General features: G+C 36.6%; 1 protein-coding gene across 1 annotated transcript in view; it reads left to right on the top strand.

Annotated features, from left to right (window-relative positions):
• The window catches only part of LOC134542568 (cyclic nucleotide-gated cation channel beta-1-like), a 67,014-nt gene extending 50,701 nt beyond the window's left edge, over positions 1-16,313 (top strand). The window contains exons 8-11 of the mRNA XM_063386939.1: positions 2,576-2,739; positions 5,711-5,812; positions 8,748-8,871; positions 12,562-16,313. Of these exons, the coding sequence (XP_063243009.1) occupies positions 2,576-2,739; positions 5,711-5,812; positions 8,748-8,871; positions 12,562-12,813 (642 nt within the window). The 3' untranslated portion in view covers positions 12,814-16,313. The remainder of the gene's footprint in view (positions 1-2,575; positions 2,740-5,710; positions 5,813-8,747; positions 8,872-12,561) is intronic.
• The last annotated feature ends 2,542 nt before the right edge of the window (positions 16,314-18,855 follow it).

The following is an 18,855-nucleotide window of genomic DNA, read 5'->3' as shown; positions in this document are numbered from 1 at the left end:
AAATCCAATGGGAATTCAGATCTTTAGAGAATCTTCTAGAATGTTTTATCGAATTTTTCCCTATTCTGTATTAAAGTCCATGCAATCGATACATTAACGACATTTCAGCTTATATTTGAAGTGAACTGATCGTCCCTTCAGTACTTCGAACGCCGCGCGCGCGCTTGTTCCTGGCTTCCCCTTTCCCCTTCCCTTGCCTCCTTTTTCTATCCGTCTGCTGTGACGTTTTTTCCCCCTCTCTCGCGATTGCTTAGCGATGGTGGCGCCGCCACGTGGTTTGTGCCGTGCTCGGCTCTTGGTGCTCTCGCGGGATCGTTCGCCAGCTACCTTCCTCGGAGGCGGTCGCAACTGCTGCTTCTCGTGATGTCTCTCCGTTACCGGTAGTGTACTCGACTTGATTGTGCTGTCCGCCTGGTGGCCGCGGGTTATCAGTTAAAGATAAATGGTAAGGTAAATTCTCATGTAAACCTTTTTTATAAGAATGGATTATTTGGCTGCCACTATCTAAATTTAAGCTGTATTCTTGTCCTTGCCTTGAGAAGCACTGTGCACTCCGGATCGCCCCTATTTGATTGGGCCTTGGGGCCGTCATGGCAAGCTGACCATGCTTCTAATTTTTGCTGTCACTGCCCGGCCTTCCGCCATGTTCCCCGCCTGCCACGGAGAATCCGCTCACGGTCGTGGACGGTTTTATCAGACCTGAGTCATTTGTTGTTATTTTAATTTAGTTTCGGATCTCAGTGGGCTGAGTGGTGTTGTTTGACCGTGCGGCCGCAGTCCGAGGGGGTAGCACGACCCGCGCGTGGATTGTTTCTTTGGATTAATGTAATAATTATATGTTTTTGGGTATCACATCCGCCTATTGTATTTTGTGGCGATTGTATTATATGAGGACGATAATTTTCCTTGTCCCCGTTGTTAATCGATTGAAAGATTATTGTAAACTTATATGTATGCTATCGAGGAAAGGGAACGTTATGTGGGTTCCCCGACTGTTACTCTTGCTATGTGGTTGCATCAGCCTTAATGACAGTAAAAATATAAAGTAAAATTCGCTATTTCTATTTTCCTGATTCTGGTGTTTACTGCCTTTGGGGCACCTGCCCGCACACACCCGTCCTCTTGCATCCTCCCCTACCACAAGGGGACCCATTCGTCCGCAGGTTGTGTTGTAGGGCGGCTTCCATTTAGCGCGCCGCTACATATTCTTCTTACTAAACTATCTACCTGTCCAGTTGGTACCACTGATATAGTGTCGTTACCTTGAAAGAAAAATGTTCCCTCAACCCTCTACTTAGTTTATGGTTTTATCGGAGTGTTTACAATTTTCTCAGTTTACATGATCTGTAACTCGATTACAACACATCTTGTTGTCTCAACACCAGACACAGAATGTCAATAATACTTGTATCACATCCTTAAATATTTTCATTGTAGATAAATTTAAAACCAGGCTTCTCCTGACATAACACACAGTCACAATGGTAATTCATCTATCACAACGTACACTTAACTTACACTCGTGGTTAAACTTAGAACATGCAGACTTTCAACTTTCACGACTGCGACAACCCATAGCTGCGATAGCTGAGAGCCTGGAGTCGACATCTGTAACAAGGAACACCAAACTAAGTTCTTGTGGAAACATGTAATAACGCTGCACATTCACACGGAGATACTCAGAAAGTTTGAGCATTCCTATGACAGCAAAAAGGCTTTGCTGCGAGTGCTAATGCTCTATCTGAGACCCATCATCTTCTAATATGGAGATTACGTCTGTCACAAGCTACATTAAACTATCACTCAGTTGTAGACTTAGAACAACATTGCACATTCGCACGCAGACCCTCAGCAAGATGCAGCTGTTCCACGACTGCAACAAGACATGGCTACGAGATGTTTTTACTCAATCTGAGTCTTCATGCCTGGAGACTACATCCGTTACCTAGGTACACTAAATTCACACAATTTGTAAACATATTTTGGTGAACTTCTAGAGACGAGTCTAGCTAACCAGCTTGGCTTGACTCGGCAATGAGATCTCCCCTCGTGTTGCTGATGAACATACCAGTTCTGGAGCAAATGGAATTTCAGTGCTTTTGGAAGCCCGAGAACTGAGGTTGGTGACCAAAATATGGGTGATGTGTACATGAATGCTTTAAAGAGATGTTATCAACTGTCTTCAGGATCACTTCAAGAATTCGAGGCTTATATCGAGATTATCGTGCAACTTTCTTACCCAGAGGCTAGTGTAAAGTTTCGACAGCAACTAGCAGCTAGTGCATTTATAGTTGGACTCAGAGATGCAGAGTTCCAGCACATCCTATAGCTTGGCCCGCCACAGGTGGAGGGCAGGATGTCACCCATAGTGCTGGCCAAGAAATAGAGTGCCTATATTCAGTGGTACTACACGACATGTTAGAAAACCCTAAATCAAGAAGAGCTACAGAGAAATGAGCAGTAGTTGGTATCGAGGCATGCATGCCAGATTTTAGGGAAACATTAGCCCAAGGGTTATTGCAGTATCTTCACCCCATAGAGGCAGTTAATAGCAGCAGACGGCTGGTGTGCGCAGGGCGAGGTGGGCAAGGAGATGTACATCGTGAAGAGCGGGGTGGTGGAGGTACTGCACGGCGCGGCCAGCTGCGAGGTGCTGGCAACACTGTCCGAGGGCTCCGTGTTCGGCGAGATCAGCCTGCTCGCGCTGTGCGGCGGCAACAGGCGGACCGCGGATGTCAGGTACACTCGAGCATCATCTGAATGTCTGGTCCAGTAAAAAAATGTTTTCAAAGCAAATTTTCGGTAGTTGCCAATGTTACCATTACAGTATAAAAATATTTTTAATTATTTGCACTTTATAATTGATAATAATTTTCCTGATATAAAACCAGAGAAGATTGTGTGTTTAATATGTAAACATCTTAGCTCTCGGAATACGGCATTTAGTAGAAGTAATTTCGTGAAAACAAAAATAAATTTAAAAAAATATTGACACAAAGCTAGTTGAATCATGTCTAGGAACATACACCCGTATATATAGTCACCCTTATTTAGTACACATTAGAGTACAAACTGTGCCGCCAATTAGCATTTATTGGCACAATTTTAAACTTGAATTTTGAACCATAATTTATACCAGTAATTTTATAACTAAAACTTAAAAATTTTCCGCTGAAAAGCACTGACCCGATATTTACGACCTGACACTAAGTTTCCTGCAACCTTAGAAGCACTGAAGGCGTCTGCTTCCACCGAAGCTATAAGCTCAGTACCTGTCTATTCCACAGTAAAGTGTCAGTTGAGATGCAGCATTGAGCCAGAGACTATCATTGGTTGGGAGGAAGAGTGTGATGGTTTTTTCACTATATCAGCCATGTTAACCATGTATGGTATGCGCCATGCAACTTTTTACAGTGTATACTATACCGATTCAATCCCTTCAGTTCAGTGGCGAGGCGTGAGGTTTACATGAGGGGAAGCAATAACTCCGTTCACACCAAAACATGATGAGGTTGATGGGGGGGGGGGTCTGTAGGCCCTCCGCCGGGAAAATATGGATTTCAAGGTACAAAATGGTGCTATTTAAGTAGTTTTCTTAACTGAACATTGACTATTCCACAGGTAGAAAAATTGACATTTTTTTTAAATACATTATTTTTGAAAAATAATGATTGACTTAAATTATTCTGATAGTAAAATACCTACTCTACATTACTTATATACTAAGTGGGAGTGTAGTATCATCGTACGCCCACAAATCCCCCACGCACTGCCAGCCAACAGCCCGCGGGAGAGATGCGCGCGCCCCGAGAGACGACCGCCGACTGAAACGCGACATCGCCACCTGCCGTGCCGAACTGTACCGGACATAGCCGAAGCAGTCGGCGGAAAAATTCCACCGTCTGCTTCGGCCATGTTCGCTCCAGTTCGGCAAGAAAGCGTTATCTTCGTAGCTTCTACCGCGTATTTTTCCAGCCAATCCCCTCCCTGAACCTGTGTACCATGCCACCCCCCTTCCGAAAGGAAACTACTGCGGCAGCCTTCCTGCTGAAAGCGATCCTACCAGCGCTTCTAAACCTAGCAACGCTTCTAAAACAGCATGTTTTTGTGTCAACGAGTTCTTTTTTTATAGCGCACAGCGCACAGTATTGGGTCCCAAGAAGATAGTGTAAAAAATACATACACCTAACTGCACGAGCCAAAGTAAAATACTATTCTGAATAAAATAATTATTTAAAAAATACAATGTCTGGAAACTGCCTGGGCAAGCACTGCTTGCCTTGCTTGCCCTGACGAGACGCCACTGCTTCAGTTACGTTTATGAGTTGAGAAACTAAAGCATTTGAGGGTGAATATCACTTTAGTCATGTTGTCAATACGATGCCATAGTGTGTGTGATATATCTCGAAGTGAAGAAGATGCCATAATAGATTAACTGTGGAGACCTATAATCTTGCCAGAAATTTGGTACGATGAATCAAAAGTCCTTCCCCACTGGTAAGTAATAATTCCTATAATTCCCCTGATGCAAGACCTAAAGGAATGGAACCTTCAATTTTGTTTGACAATACCGAAATGCGGCATCTTAAAAAAGCCAGCCAAAACTGTAAGAATTTGATATTTGGTTCTATGAATTTGATGACGGTACGAGTACCCTCACAAATGAATATTTCGAACTGTCACGAAAATAGGCATTTTTGTTTGAGGTGGCATGCGGTTAAACCATAAAAGACTTTGAGACTTCTAACGGCATTCCACTGTGAGAGTAAAACCTATGTCATATATTTTATTCATCTACTAGCCAAGTTTCCCTGTACTGTTAATTAGCTCAAGACCTCTCGCAATAGAGACTGAATGGCGTACTGGAATTAAAGACTTTCGTCATAATCCTGATACATGTTTAATGTGGAACCCACTTCACGACTCACCTTGCAGCAGTCATTTGTGTTCCTTAGCGCGAGGTCGCTTATTACGAGACAACCGATTCTCTAAGCCTACACACTTAAATACCCAGGAATGGGAATATAAATAAAGGTTAGGATCAAATTATGAACTGTTCTGAAGAATGTTCTACTCCATGCAAGACTACTGCACGGCTTCTCGCCCAGGCACGTGGCCGAGCCGTGTCTCCCTGGCCGCTGCCTGGCCTGCACTTGTCCGACTGAGATACTCTTACAGCAAATATCGCAAGTTAATTCATTTAACCGTTATGTTTCAAAACAAACATTAAAAAATTAGCAAACTATTCAAAAAACAAAGTACTTAAATATATAAAAAAAAAATATGTAAAAAATTAGAATACTAATTTTAACGAGGCAAAAAATATAGACATTTTTGGCGCAAAGTGACACACATTCTATGACTATAAAGTTTTTACAGGAATGAATTCTATCTAATGAGAAACATCACTTGCAGACCCAAAGTATGCTGACATCCAGACGAAGATAATCAATTTGTTATTTCAATAATTTTTATGATATAGTTCGCACGTGTATGAACTTATTCTCATGCAAGCGAAGATCGCATAGCCCCGGAAAGTTTTATGCAACAATTAATGTATAATTACTATATCATTCTTGGTTCAATAACACATTATGTCGGATGGAATTTCAGTTACTATTTCCTTGATAAACACTTGTAACTATGACTGTTCCTCTAGATGGCCGGTGTTATAGATCTGAAGTGACTTGTCACAAGCGCGTGTCCGCAGGTCTCGAGGGTTCTCTATCCTGTTCGTGCTCAGCAAAGCTGACCTGAACGACTCCATAGTTCACTACCCAGAGGCTCAGCAGATACTGAAGAAGAAGGCGAGGTAATTCATAATATTTTAAAATACAATACATTAACGCCAATAGTATTATATTGAAAAACTCACATTTACATATTTTTTCTTACCTAATTATCATTTCACAAGAAAAATATAAATAATATATTGGTTTACAGTGTATTGTAATTCATCATATTAAATTATTTCTTACAGCTAATACAATTATTCATTATTTCGTAAAGATGAATAATTTAACATAAATGTTTAAATAATTTTTTTTTATGAGTAGGGCAGTTAGTTTGTGAACTGTAGTACTTCTGTACACGCTAACTAGTACTATTTACTGACATGATTCCAACCACCTCACACGTGACAAGGAATCCACGTGGAGTTACAGCAGAAGTGAACACGAGGAGGCGGTGTGGCCCATCCACTTTCTATCGCTTCCATTGAGACATGAACCAAGTGGGTCTCGCTCATTATATCTGAAGCACCAAGGCCAAAATGAACCTGTCGTGCGATGATTATCATCATTGGATGCCGTGGAAGCTGTTCTGCAGCATTGTAAAAATGGGTACCTAAGATAGTAAGGGTTGCAATCCCGCAGTGATTTTAAGGAATTGGTGCAGGATCTCAATAAATAAAACTTTAAGTATGTTAATAATAAAACTAAGTTTCGTAAAAACTATAATAATCAACAATTGCTAGTACTACTAGTATCCTAGTTAACTAAATTAGTTTAAGTAGTTTGGCTTCTTATAAGTTAAATGTAGGTACATCACATACCTACTTATATAATGAATATAACTTAAATTATAAGGCTAACCTTTCATGTTTGAAAAATCTATAACGTTAGATCAGATATATTGGGATAATCTGGAAGTTGAAAGCACTCTTTGAAAACAAGTATTATAAATTCGAAGACGTACAATATGAATTGACACTGAAACCATACTTGCAAACCATTCTGGAAACAATTTTTTCCATAGATTTTCTTTTTATCAAATAGCTGTCTATAGTTTAAATTTTCTTTTTGGGTAGTTCTTATACAATAACATCATTTTTTGACGTCAGTGCTTTGGGGATCGGTATTTTGAAATAGGCGTAATTGACCTATTTCAAATCAGTGCTCTGTTTTCAAAAATTAAGAATACATTATGGTAGTATGGTTAAGGGGCTACTGGGACTGGTACCGTTATGTTGTGCGTGGTTCCAATGTCCGCCATCTTAGATTGTGACATCACGAATGACCTTGTCCTTGACAATTGATTTTCACTTTAGACCTTGAAATTTTATATTGACCTTAAATTTTACCTTGACCTTGACATTTGACATTTACCTTTGACTTTGAGCTTATACTTTTACTTTAGCCTTTAACCTTGATATTGACCTTTTAAATAGACTTTGACATTAAACATTGCATTACTTTTGACCTTGACTTTGGTATTTGACCTAAGACACCAGATTTAATTCCACTATCTTGAATTACGCTATCTTGACATCGAGTGCCCCACTCACTAGCTTACACTTTTCGTAATGGTGACATTACAACCTTGGGTAATGTCCTCCATCTTGAATTTTGACTTCACATCCACCACATCCGTGATATCACAGTCGCCTGTATTCGATACTAATGTCACAGCCGCCATCTGGTCTTCGTCTGCTGGAGGTAGCCATCTTGGATGATGTCACAGCTTATTTATTTTTGTTCTGCTGGAGAACACCTTTTTTTTAATTTTGTTTCTGCGGTTTGTTCTTAGAGAGCGTCAGCATCGCTCTGTCTCATAGTCGATGTTCCATTACCTACCAATGTTGTTATGGTCGTTATCGACAAATGAGATTTAATTTATACAAAATACATTGGAAGAAAGGTGATTCGAACCATGAAAGTTCTGACCTCTGGTTGGAAAACATTCATATTTGACCATGTGGTTATTGAGACATTTATCAAACCAAGAATTAAATAAGGTGTATAAAAAATGCCAGACATTTAGGACTTGTATTATTTTTAATTTGAAGAAATAATAGCATCACTTACGAGAAGACGTTGCCACCCACTTTACTTTTAATACTTGCTACTAGGAACACTAGTGTCATATAGTGCAAACATCACCTGCTAGAGAGCACTGTTACCATCTTGTTTTCAATACCCGATACTAGTGTCACATAGCACACACATAGTCTACTAGAGGGTGTTGCTACCTCCATATTAGTTTAAATTTACCTTCTATAGTGGAGTAGTATTTACTACCATGGTGTCCGTTATCTTGTCTGCCATCATGGTTGTCAACTTAAAAATCTGTAATTATTAAGCTTTAAATTAAGCAAAAATGTCAAAATTCATTCAAATATTACTTATTAAGATTGTAATTGCCTCGATCGGTTTTAGTCCTAGCATGCTCTCACACATCACTCTAATACATCGTATTTGTCCAAAAGGCCAGGCAACCTGTTACAAGAACATCCTGGGTATCCAGAAAGGCTTTACTGATATCCGTGGCCTTGTTTGCCACTAGATTGCTTAAATTGAACTATTATTAAGTTCTGGACTTAAAAAAATCCCTTGAATATGTTTTTTTACCAAAAAAATATTTAATTATTATTTAATTGTTTATTATTTTATATTATTTATTATTTTATTATTATATTATTTATTATTATTAATTATTTAATAACTAACATAATGTTGGTATTACCTTGGCAGATAGGTAGTGGCCTTGGGTCATTTCCAGGGTTTATTTATACGTAAACTGTTTTAAGCAAACTCGAATTTTTCCTATATTTATTAAAACCAACATATCTATGCTTATTCTAGGTTGCTTCACATGTTCTCAGTAGCTAACTTATTTTGGAAATCATAAAATTAACAAACACATATATAAGTATAAATGTTTGAATATTTCATTCCAAAGTTTTGTTTGAACTTCGGATAGTTGTAGTAAAAAATCAATATTAAAAAGTTGCATTACTTGTCTTGCAGGTCATTGATGAAGCAGAATGCTCTACGTGAGAAGCAGATGCAAGGCTCTCAAGGAAAGAACACAGCATTCACGAACTCGCAAACACCCGTGAAGACTCAGCGGTTGATGTGCAGTACCGTGAAGGTTGGTAGAAACTAATTTATGCACCATACAAAATATTTTTCTCTCCGAGGTGAATAAATGCATCTTTTTCTTAGCAGAAATAAGTATATAAAACTTCTACTGACAGGGCCTAAGCTGTGAAACTGCAGTGTATCTGTATCTGTCCACTACAATGGTATGCATTTTTTATTGCAGCCCATTTCACCTTAAACAAAGACAGTTATACTAGCTGCTCTTATTGTCATGCAGCTTGTAACAGCATGGCAGGGTGCCACATTCCACTTGTCTCCCAGTTTTACTAATCATTAGCAGAGAATGTTTACAGGTGATAAGCCAAAAGAAAAAAATATGTTTGTGTTTCTCAATATCACTACAACAAAAATAAATAACGCCACTGTATTATGTTTTAAATCGTTCCATTTCCATTTGCATTGGAAAGTTTAAGCAATGAAAAACTTTGAATGCTCTTCTTTGGGTACAGTAGATATGATGATTAACCCTGTATCAGCACTTACAGTACCGTCGTCCTACCACGCTGGTAGTACCTAGTGTCCAGCCGGCAGACCGCAAACAACCGAGCAACCTACAGCACGCGATGCAAATCAACAATTGCAAATTAAGTAAATGCAGTATTATGTGTAAGCAACCCCTCCCCCCAGTTCAATACATAACTTTTGGTTTATAGTATTATGCTTACATGATAAGGAAATAATTTTAGTATGCAACAAAATAATAAAATACTGCTGAAAAAATTTGCTTTTACTATAAACGTTAGTGTCCATTGAAGACTACGTATCCACAAAAACCATTTGAATGTTAAATTGTGCTAATAATCAGTTGTATGAAGGAAAATTCAACTGTCCCATCCATACTTCATGCCAAGCCTATGGTCACAATTTATTTATAGGATACGTTGAATATTATTTTTTTAGAACTTTCCAAAATTTTTACGAACTAAATTTATTTTCCTTTTATTTGTTGAAATGATAATTTTTCATTTTTTATTTCATCTTAGTTTTATCTGAAATAATTTTGTTTTGGTAATTTGTTCATTTGTGTGCAGAGGCGTGGTGGTCTGTTATTTTCTTTAGAGAATATTGGTAATACTTAAGAAGTCTAAGTCAAGAATTTTACGTCATGTTATAAATAACATTCATTTGAAGAATTGACGTTTCAAAGTGTTTTTATTTTTATTTTTAGAGTATTGATTTATATATCTAAGAAACCACTACCTATATCTATAAATCAATACTTTGAAAACAAAAATAAAACCACTTTCAAACGTTAATTCATCAAATGAATGTTCTTATATATATATTTATTTATGGTGCTCACAATATTCCCAAATATTCTAAGAAAATATAAATTACTCATATTATTTTATTTCATGAATCTAGAATTTTCGTAGGGTTTATAGAATACTTTAAGTAAAAATGATGTAGCCCTGAGTTTAGAATTGGTTGTGTCCTTAACTTTCTTAAAATAAGTTTAAATAATATGCATCCCTTGCACTAAGGGCTACAGCTATTTACGAAAATGAATACCAATGATTGTGGTTATATTCAAAAGTTGGAAATAAAATTGGAAATTATAAATGAATCGATATTGTGACTAATGGAGGAATAAAGATTTATTACTACTGCTACATAATTTTGGTAGCCTATAGCAGTAAAGTGTTGGTAATACAAAACATTATTTCAAGAAAAGGTTTAGGATCATTTGACAAGTCCCTAGCTAATGGCATCGTCCATCACCTACAGAATGGGAGCAGACGCAATGTTACTTCGAGCCCCTAAAACCTCAAACTCCTCGCTTTTAAAGGGTTTTTTCTATGAATTATGTAAAAATCAGTCGCCGTTTATAGATGTCAGATAAGTGTAACCACGAAAAGTCTATTGCATCGCTGTGTTTCGTCGCCTTTCATAAGCATAATATATTATGTAAATATAGGAAAATACATTTCATTGTTATGGATGATTTTCTGGGTGGAACCATGCACCATATATTTTGTATGTATTTTGGATTAAAGTGAAGTTCCCGAACCAGAGTAAAACATTTATATATAAATAAATATGGCAACAGGTTCAAAATTAGGCATGTTCTAGAGCGATCATAGCCTAGATCAATCTGGGGGAAAATTCCAAATAATTCATTATTGTGCTAGTGTGATTTCTCTCCATTCTTTCTTCCTTCCCTCCCTCTGGGGGAACTAATCTGGACCGCAGCCATCAACTCCATTCTCGTTATAGCAATCCACTGGTATGCACCTATTCCCTCTCCTGGTACCAATGATCCTCACAGCATCATCTTAAACATCTCTAACTGGATTGCGGCCACCAACCCTGGTCATTATCGCCTGATAGTGGTGCTCTGGAGCGAGGCTATCCCCACCTCCTCTATCCTGGCAGGATTCCCTAGAGTGGGGGCAAAAAGACTGGGCCTTGCCTGGCAACTATCACCTGATAAGGACCCTATGGGCAGATGCCATATATACCTACCAGAGCAATTCACACTCCCTCTCTCTTGGCAGTGACCACTGAACCACAGCCAACTGCACAGAGGGCAACTCCACATTCTTACTCTGGTAGCAATACACTGGACAGCAGCAATCTGGACCATGGTCACCCTAATAACATCTCTCTGGACTGTAAAATTCCCCACCCTTCAACCCTGATGGCAATGTATTGGACTGCGGCCATCTGGACAGCAGCTATCCCCAGCCACCATCACCTTAGAGCGACACTGTGGTCCAGAGCAATCTGAATGGTTGCCATCCCCACTCTATCCTGGACAGTAGCAATCTTAACCACCGCAATTCGCACACCCCTCTAGCCTAAAAGCATACCTCTGAACCACAGCCATCTGCACAATGGCCTTAACCAAACTCTAGCACCTGGAATTAACAAACATGATTGCATCAATCTGCACTGCGACCATCACTGCAACCTCTCTCCTAGTTACGATATTCTAGACCGTAGCCAAACCCGCCACCATACCCAACTCCTATCACCTGGTAGCAAAACACTGGACCTGGATCCAGGTTTACCAACGCAACAACGAAAAAATTGCGCGATTCGAACTAATACAACCAACGAAATTACAAAATTCCTGTTACATTTTTAACACACCTCATATTTTGTTTAGAATTAGTAGGGACGTATTATTCCATTTAGGAAACACAAATAAAAAAGGAACTCCGCAAATCATCTTTACAAAAATCTATCTAAAAATTTTAATGTAATCATCATAAGTGCGACTATGAAATATTTAATAATGTCTTAAGTATTGTCTTATTGTTTTATGAATTTATTACTTAACTCTTCAACTTCACACAATATATAAGAATTCAGGATATGGACATGTGTCAATATGTTATATGAAAATCCCTCACTACAAAAGCAAGACAATATAATAACATGATTAAATTTGATAAACATATATATGCTATCTTTCCGATTATTATCGGGGAAAATATTTAAATTAATGACAGTTATTTTAACTTATGACATAAAATTAATTGTTAGTGGTGAGTGGAAGCCCCACTTCTTTTATAGTAGCCACATTAGAAATGTTGAAAAACTACACTATAAATTATTTTTAAATCATGTGTTCACTTTAACGCTAATATATTACTTATATAACTTAATAATAATTTACACAAATGTAATAAAACCAAAGCTAATACGTATGGTGTAAATGGTATGATTACAGGAATCCAAAAAATGCAGGAGACAGAAGAAGATGACGTGTGGTAAGAATCAGAATGCAGAATGCGATAGCCAGAACAGCCGAAGAACCTGCTTGTCAGACCATAACAAAGCATCACACAGGGATGCGATAGGCTTGTCTGGCGAGAGAAGCAGCAAAATGACCACAGGAACTGTTTGCAGACTTCAGCTGCTTGAAGACGAAGAGAACACCTTTGAGTGCACTGTGTCTGTGCACAGAACCATGAGCCAGTGACTGCGTCTACTGACTCTGGTATGGAATGTTGGGAGACACAAGAAGCTAAGAACACTTTCGAGTACGCCACGGCTGCAAAGGATAAAAACACAGTGACTATCTGGTAAGCCAAGCAGTCAGTTGACACACAAACTGCAAGGAGCCTCGTGATACAAGGCGAGTGCACCATGTCTCAGTGTCTAATAAGCCACGCAGCCCATCCATGCAGGCAATGCTGGAACAGTGAAGCTGTACTGTACTCAGGACCATGATCAGTAGCGGCGTGTACTGAGCCGTGCAGCAGAGTGTTTGTAGGAGCTGCTGGAAGACATCAAGGAACAAGACTTGTGCGGAATGACTGTATAAATGTCTAAGAGCCAGTAACTGATTTTACTGAGTAAAGCAGCACTACACTCAGGGAAGGGGGTTTCTGTCATAACTTAGAAACACATAATTTATAAATCTTCAGTATAGGTTTGTTTACATAATGCCTGTTTTAAGTTATGGTGTTTCTAAGTTATATGGTTAGACTCAGTGTGTTTTTAAAAGTTAAAACTCTACCAAAAATTTATGTCATAAACCAACAAAACCTAAAAGGAATCTCAGTGTTTCTGTTGTGGGACAGATATTATTTAAGTGTATTTTATTGGATTATGTTGGTTTCTGTTGTAAACCCTATGGCTTTATTGGGTTTCATTGGTTTCTGTTGGGAGAAATTGCCTCACAAACGAAAAAAAAATATATATCATTGTGTTCTGTTGGTTTCTGTTGTCAAAGTACACTGAAATACTTAGTTTTGATTGGATTCTGTTGTGAACTGATTTTTAAAGAATCTGTTGGGTTTTGTTGATTTCTGTTGTGAAACAGGATACTAGTTTCTATTGAGTTTTATTTTTTTTCCATTGTATCTGTTGGATTTTGTTGGTTTTATGTTGTAAAACAAAGTCTGTTGGTCTGTTGTTTTCTGTTGCTTTGTGGTGGTTTCGGTTGTAAGGCATTCTACTAGTTTATGTTGCATTTGTGTGTTTTCAATTGTATGTTATTTTTTTGTGGTTTTCAATGCAAGACAATTTTGGGTGTCTGTTTTTTTCTAGTCTTTCTCATTGTATTTTTTTAGTTTATGTTGTTTTCTGTAGTAAGGTATTGAATTGGTTTCTGTTGTTCTCTAGTGTTTTTTATTGTATTCTGATGGTTTTTGCTGTTAGTCACTCTGCTGGAGTCTGTTGTTTTCTACTGTTCCCAATTGCATCCTTTTGCATTTTATTGGTTCTGTTGTAAGAAGTTCTGTTTCCTTTTGTATTTAACTGACTTCCGTTGTTTTATTTTATGTTTTGGTGGTTTCTGTAGTAAAGTTTTTTGTTGTTTTCATTTGTTATTTAGTAACTTCTAATGTGTTCTGTTGGTTTCTATTGGAAAACACATATTTGCATTTTTTTTATATATGCCATTGTTTTTCATTGCATTGCCTTGGTAACTTTTGGTTTCTTTTGTCAAGCATTGTGTTATTTTGTAGTGTTTTCCATAATATTTTATAAGTTTCAGTAGTAAGACACTCTTTTGGGGTCTGTTGTTTTTCATTGTAATCTGTTGGTTTATGATGTTTTCTAATGTAAGAAATTCTATGAGTTTCTGTTATTTTCTAATTTTGATTGTATTCTGTTGGTTTTTGTTGTAAATCTTTCTGTTGGGATCGGTTCTTTTCGGTTGTATTATATTAGTTACTGTTGTAAGGATTGATGTTGTGTCATGTCGTATTTTAGTGATTTACTTTGTTTTCATTTGTGTTTGGTTGGTTTCTATTGTAAAGCATTCTGTTCTTTTCAGTTGTTTTTTACTGACTTACATTGTGTTCTGTTGGTTTCTGTTAAAAAGCATTCTCTTTAGGTCCATTGTTTTCTAGTGTTTTTCATTGTATTCTGTTAGCTTTTGTTGGTTTCTGTTGAAAATCATTTTATGTTTTTCCTGTGTTTTCCATTGTTTTCTGATTGTTTTTGTTGGTTTAAGTTGCATGGAATTAATTATTTCTAGTCTTTTCATTTTATTCTCTTGCTATTTGTTTATGTTGTGAAGCATTGTGTTGTTTTGAATGTTTCCCATTTTATTCTTTTGGTTTTGTTGTAAGGCACCTGGTTGACGTCTATTCATTTCTAGAGTATAATATTGTTTTTGTCTGGGTTTTTTTTTTTAGGTATTTCTGTTGTTTCATGTTTATGAGACTTCTATTTTAAACTGATTTATTTGTATATTCTGCTGCAAAAACCTTTCAAATTTTTATATTTATTTATGGTATTTTTATATAAGTCAGTTTTTTTTAATGATTTATGTAGTACGAATTTCTGTTGGATTATATTAAAATTTCGTGGGTTTCGTGGATTATTACATTTATGTAGTAGCTCTTAAATATTTCTACATTAACTAATAATAAATTTAAATAAAAAATTTGTTAACAACATAAAAAGAAAATTCATATTGAATCTAATTTAAAACCTGTCAAATAAAAAACAGCAAAAACCAAGAAGAAAAAATAATTCAAACTACAAAACTTACAAAATACACAATTAACTCAGTATAAAACCCAATATCAGAATAATCTTATGGAAATCAATCAAATCAAATAACGCAACAAGAATACAACAAAAACAAACAGAAGACAATTAAAATAATAGAGTGTAATATAAACAAAATATACTAAACCTACATAACACAATGGAACCGATTAGAAAATCTCAGACCCAAATAAATAACAGTACAACAGAAACCGACAAAACAACAGACACAAACATAAACGAACACAAAACAATTAAAACACTATAAATCAATAGTATGACTTACATAAAATAGTTCATACAATTGATAACACTAGAACATAAGTCAACATAAAACAACACCATGAAACAGAACAAAATAAAACAAAATGGAAAATTGTAGAGACAATAGAAACCAATAGAATGCTTTACAACAGAATCTAATATGAACCAACAGAAAAGAATGAAAAATAGGAAATAAGAACCCAAAAGAGTGACTTACAACACAAACCAATACAATCAACAGAATACAATGAAAAACACTAGAAAACAACAGACCTCAAAATAGTAACTTGCAACAGAAAACAAAAAACCAACAAAATACAATAAAAAACTAACAGAATTCCTTATAACAAAAACCAAAAGAAAACAATGAAAAACAATGGAAAACCACAGAAACCAATGGAGTGCATTACAACCGAAACAAACAAAAAAAAACAGAATACAATAGAGAACTGAGCCCAAGAGAGGGAATTTCAACAGAAACGAAAAAAACATACGATACAATGGATAACACTAGAAAACAATGGAAACCATCAGAATGCAATATAATTCACTCAAATACAACAGAATAAAGCAGAGTACACAAAAAGGTTGGGATTATTCCATTAGAGTTCTCTGTTTAGAAAAATACATTTTTCATTTAAGTATTAGATCTATACAAATGCAATATAATATAATCTTACTAAAACATCTATATGTATTATTTATTGTATTAACGTGTGCTTAAAAATAGAACAAATGTCATTAAGATTAATTTTTATTGCATACATAAATATATTTTCATTATTAAATATTTCAAAGTATGTAATTAAAATTATAGTATTTACGAAAAGTAAATAGAATTTAACAACTAAAAAATTATGTGGAAGTTAAAGTTTGCTTCTTGAATAAACATTAAAAGTAAATTTTAAAACATTTATATAACTTTATTTATGATGGCTATAATTTTATAATCATTAAAATTCAACCGAATCCAATATGAGGTAATGTGAACCACTAAAAACAACAGAATCCAATAGAACACACTATGAAATAACAGAATGATTTAAAACAGAAAACAACAAAAACCAACAGAATACAATGAAAAGCACTACATAGCAAAAGAACTGATTGCCTTACACCAGATATCAATAAAAATCAACAGAATACAATAAAAACACCCGGAAAACAACAGGGCCAAAAAAAGAGTGCTTTACAACAGAAAACAATAGAATACAAAAAAACACTCAATTACAACATAAGCTAATATAATGCCTTACAACAGTAACCACCAAAAACCAACCGAAAACAACAGACGAACAGACCCCAAAAGCATGTCGTACAACAAAAACTAACAGAGTACAAAGGAAAACACTAGAAAACAACAGAAACCAACATCAAATCAGCAGAATTCAATAAACCCACTGTAAATCAACACAACCCAATAGAATGCCTTACAACAGAAACCAACAGAAAGTAGCCAATTCCCATATTGAATTATAAAGAAAATCTTGTTCCTTCATATTGATTTCTGTTGATTTCTGTTGTGATATTCTGTTGTAAGTATATTCTGTTAAAGTTTTTGTAGAGGAGGTGAAGATGCGTGTTCGTGGCGAATATTTTCATATTTTATCCAATACCTACAAAATAAAATAAAATAAAATAAAATAAAATAAAATACCCTTTTCCTGAGCACATGTTGGCATCATCTAAAGTATGAAGCATATTTTATGTGTATATTCCAGAAGTCTTATCCTTAAAAATGAACTCTAGACTGGACATCTGAAAATAGTTACACTTAATTGATCATTTAAAAACCTGAATAATGAAGCCATTAAAATACCCAATAAGTATTACACAATAAATTTGTAACACTCAGCGATTATATAAAAATTTAGGTTATAAAATAAACAGAAAAAAAGTTATATAAACACTTAACTGCTTATTTTTACATGAAAAACAACATATTAAAATTTAAATTATTTATACCTTCTCAACATCTACTTCTTTCTTCAAGAATGTGTTCTTACTCATCGCTGGGACATCCAGAACTCCTAGCACATTTTCAAACTGTGCAACACCAATCCCAGAGGTAAGTGCAGCCCATGACACTGCACTGTTAATTTCACAGTATCCACTATCTTCATTGTGTATCGTATATTCACGATGACACATGTCGCATTCAAGTAACCACTTACAGTGGAGGCCACTTAGAATTTCTTTTTTCATTTGGATTGTTCCTGTTGTGTACTGTCTTGCGTGCCCTTGTCCTATTTGCAGGACTTTCGGGAACACATAGATTGGGTTGACAATAATTATGTTTCCAAGCAGCGAATTCCAGCTACATATTTCTTTTTCTTTACTGCGTTCTGCACATAAATGTTGACGTCGACCAACCGAAGTCGACCACCCTAAAGCCCGACCTGCAACCGCTAGTATCCGACCCCGCTAACGGAACGCACCCCTAGCCATGGCCCACCCGAGTCAGGCGAGTACCGGAACAAAAGGTATAATTAAAGACCATGCCCTAACCAACCAGACACAACGATTCCTGTACATTATATATTCAAAGTAAATTAACAATAAAATCACTTTTCATTAAAAACACAGTACAAGGGAAGTGCGACGTAGGAGTCCCCAGGTCACACATGTGTGGATTTTTATTAATACATTTGTGAGTGCTCTCCTTGCGGCCTTCAGCCTAAGTTAAATAAAGTAGTGTGTGACTTAATTATAACCTCCCAAATGTTTGTGTATCATTCGCCACTGGAGTAGTCAACAAGTAACGAACAGTCTCCAGTGTGACTCACATTATTTAAACGTAATTAATGTAAACTTGTTAAATCCAATTCCTAAAACATACCTGTGTATTAGATTATTTTTTATTACTTTATGTGTGAATTTAGAGCCACGTTTGATATTTGTTTATTTAATAATTTACGAATAATGGAACTTTAGAAACCTAGGCGCGAGAGGACGCGGAGCCCTCCCTTCGCGCCAGGGCCGGACGCCAGTACCGAGTGACTCACGGACCGGGACGGACGTGCGTCCCACGGGGAGCCTTCAACAATTGTTTCCACCGATTTCATTCCTGGTAATTATAGTCACGCTCCAAAACATTTTTTGTAATTAACTCCTCGTGTGCGCCCGGTCCTTTTACGGTGTAGGGCCTTTCCCAGCCGCTTAAACGTAACCTCCCCGCACAACGCATTACGCGGGGCAGTGCAGCATACGGCATGGGCCGACTCCCGCCCTCACAGGCGTTTGGTTAATCGCC

Source organism: Bacillus rossius (assembly GCF_032445375.1).
Source record: "Bacillus rossius redtenbacheri isolate Brsri chromosome 9 unlocalized genomic scaffold, Brsri_v3 Brsri_v3_scf9_1, whole genome shotgun sequence".
Lineage (NCBI taxonomy): Eukaryota > Metazoa > Arthropoda > Insecta > Phasmatodea > Bacillidae > Bacillus > Bacillus rossius.
The sequence above is the reverse complement of the archived record's forward strand: the minus strand, read 5'-3'. Positions and strand labels throughout refer to the sequence as shown.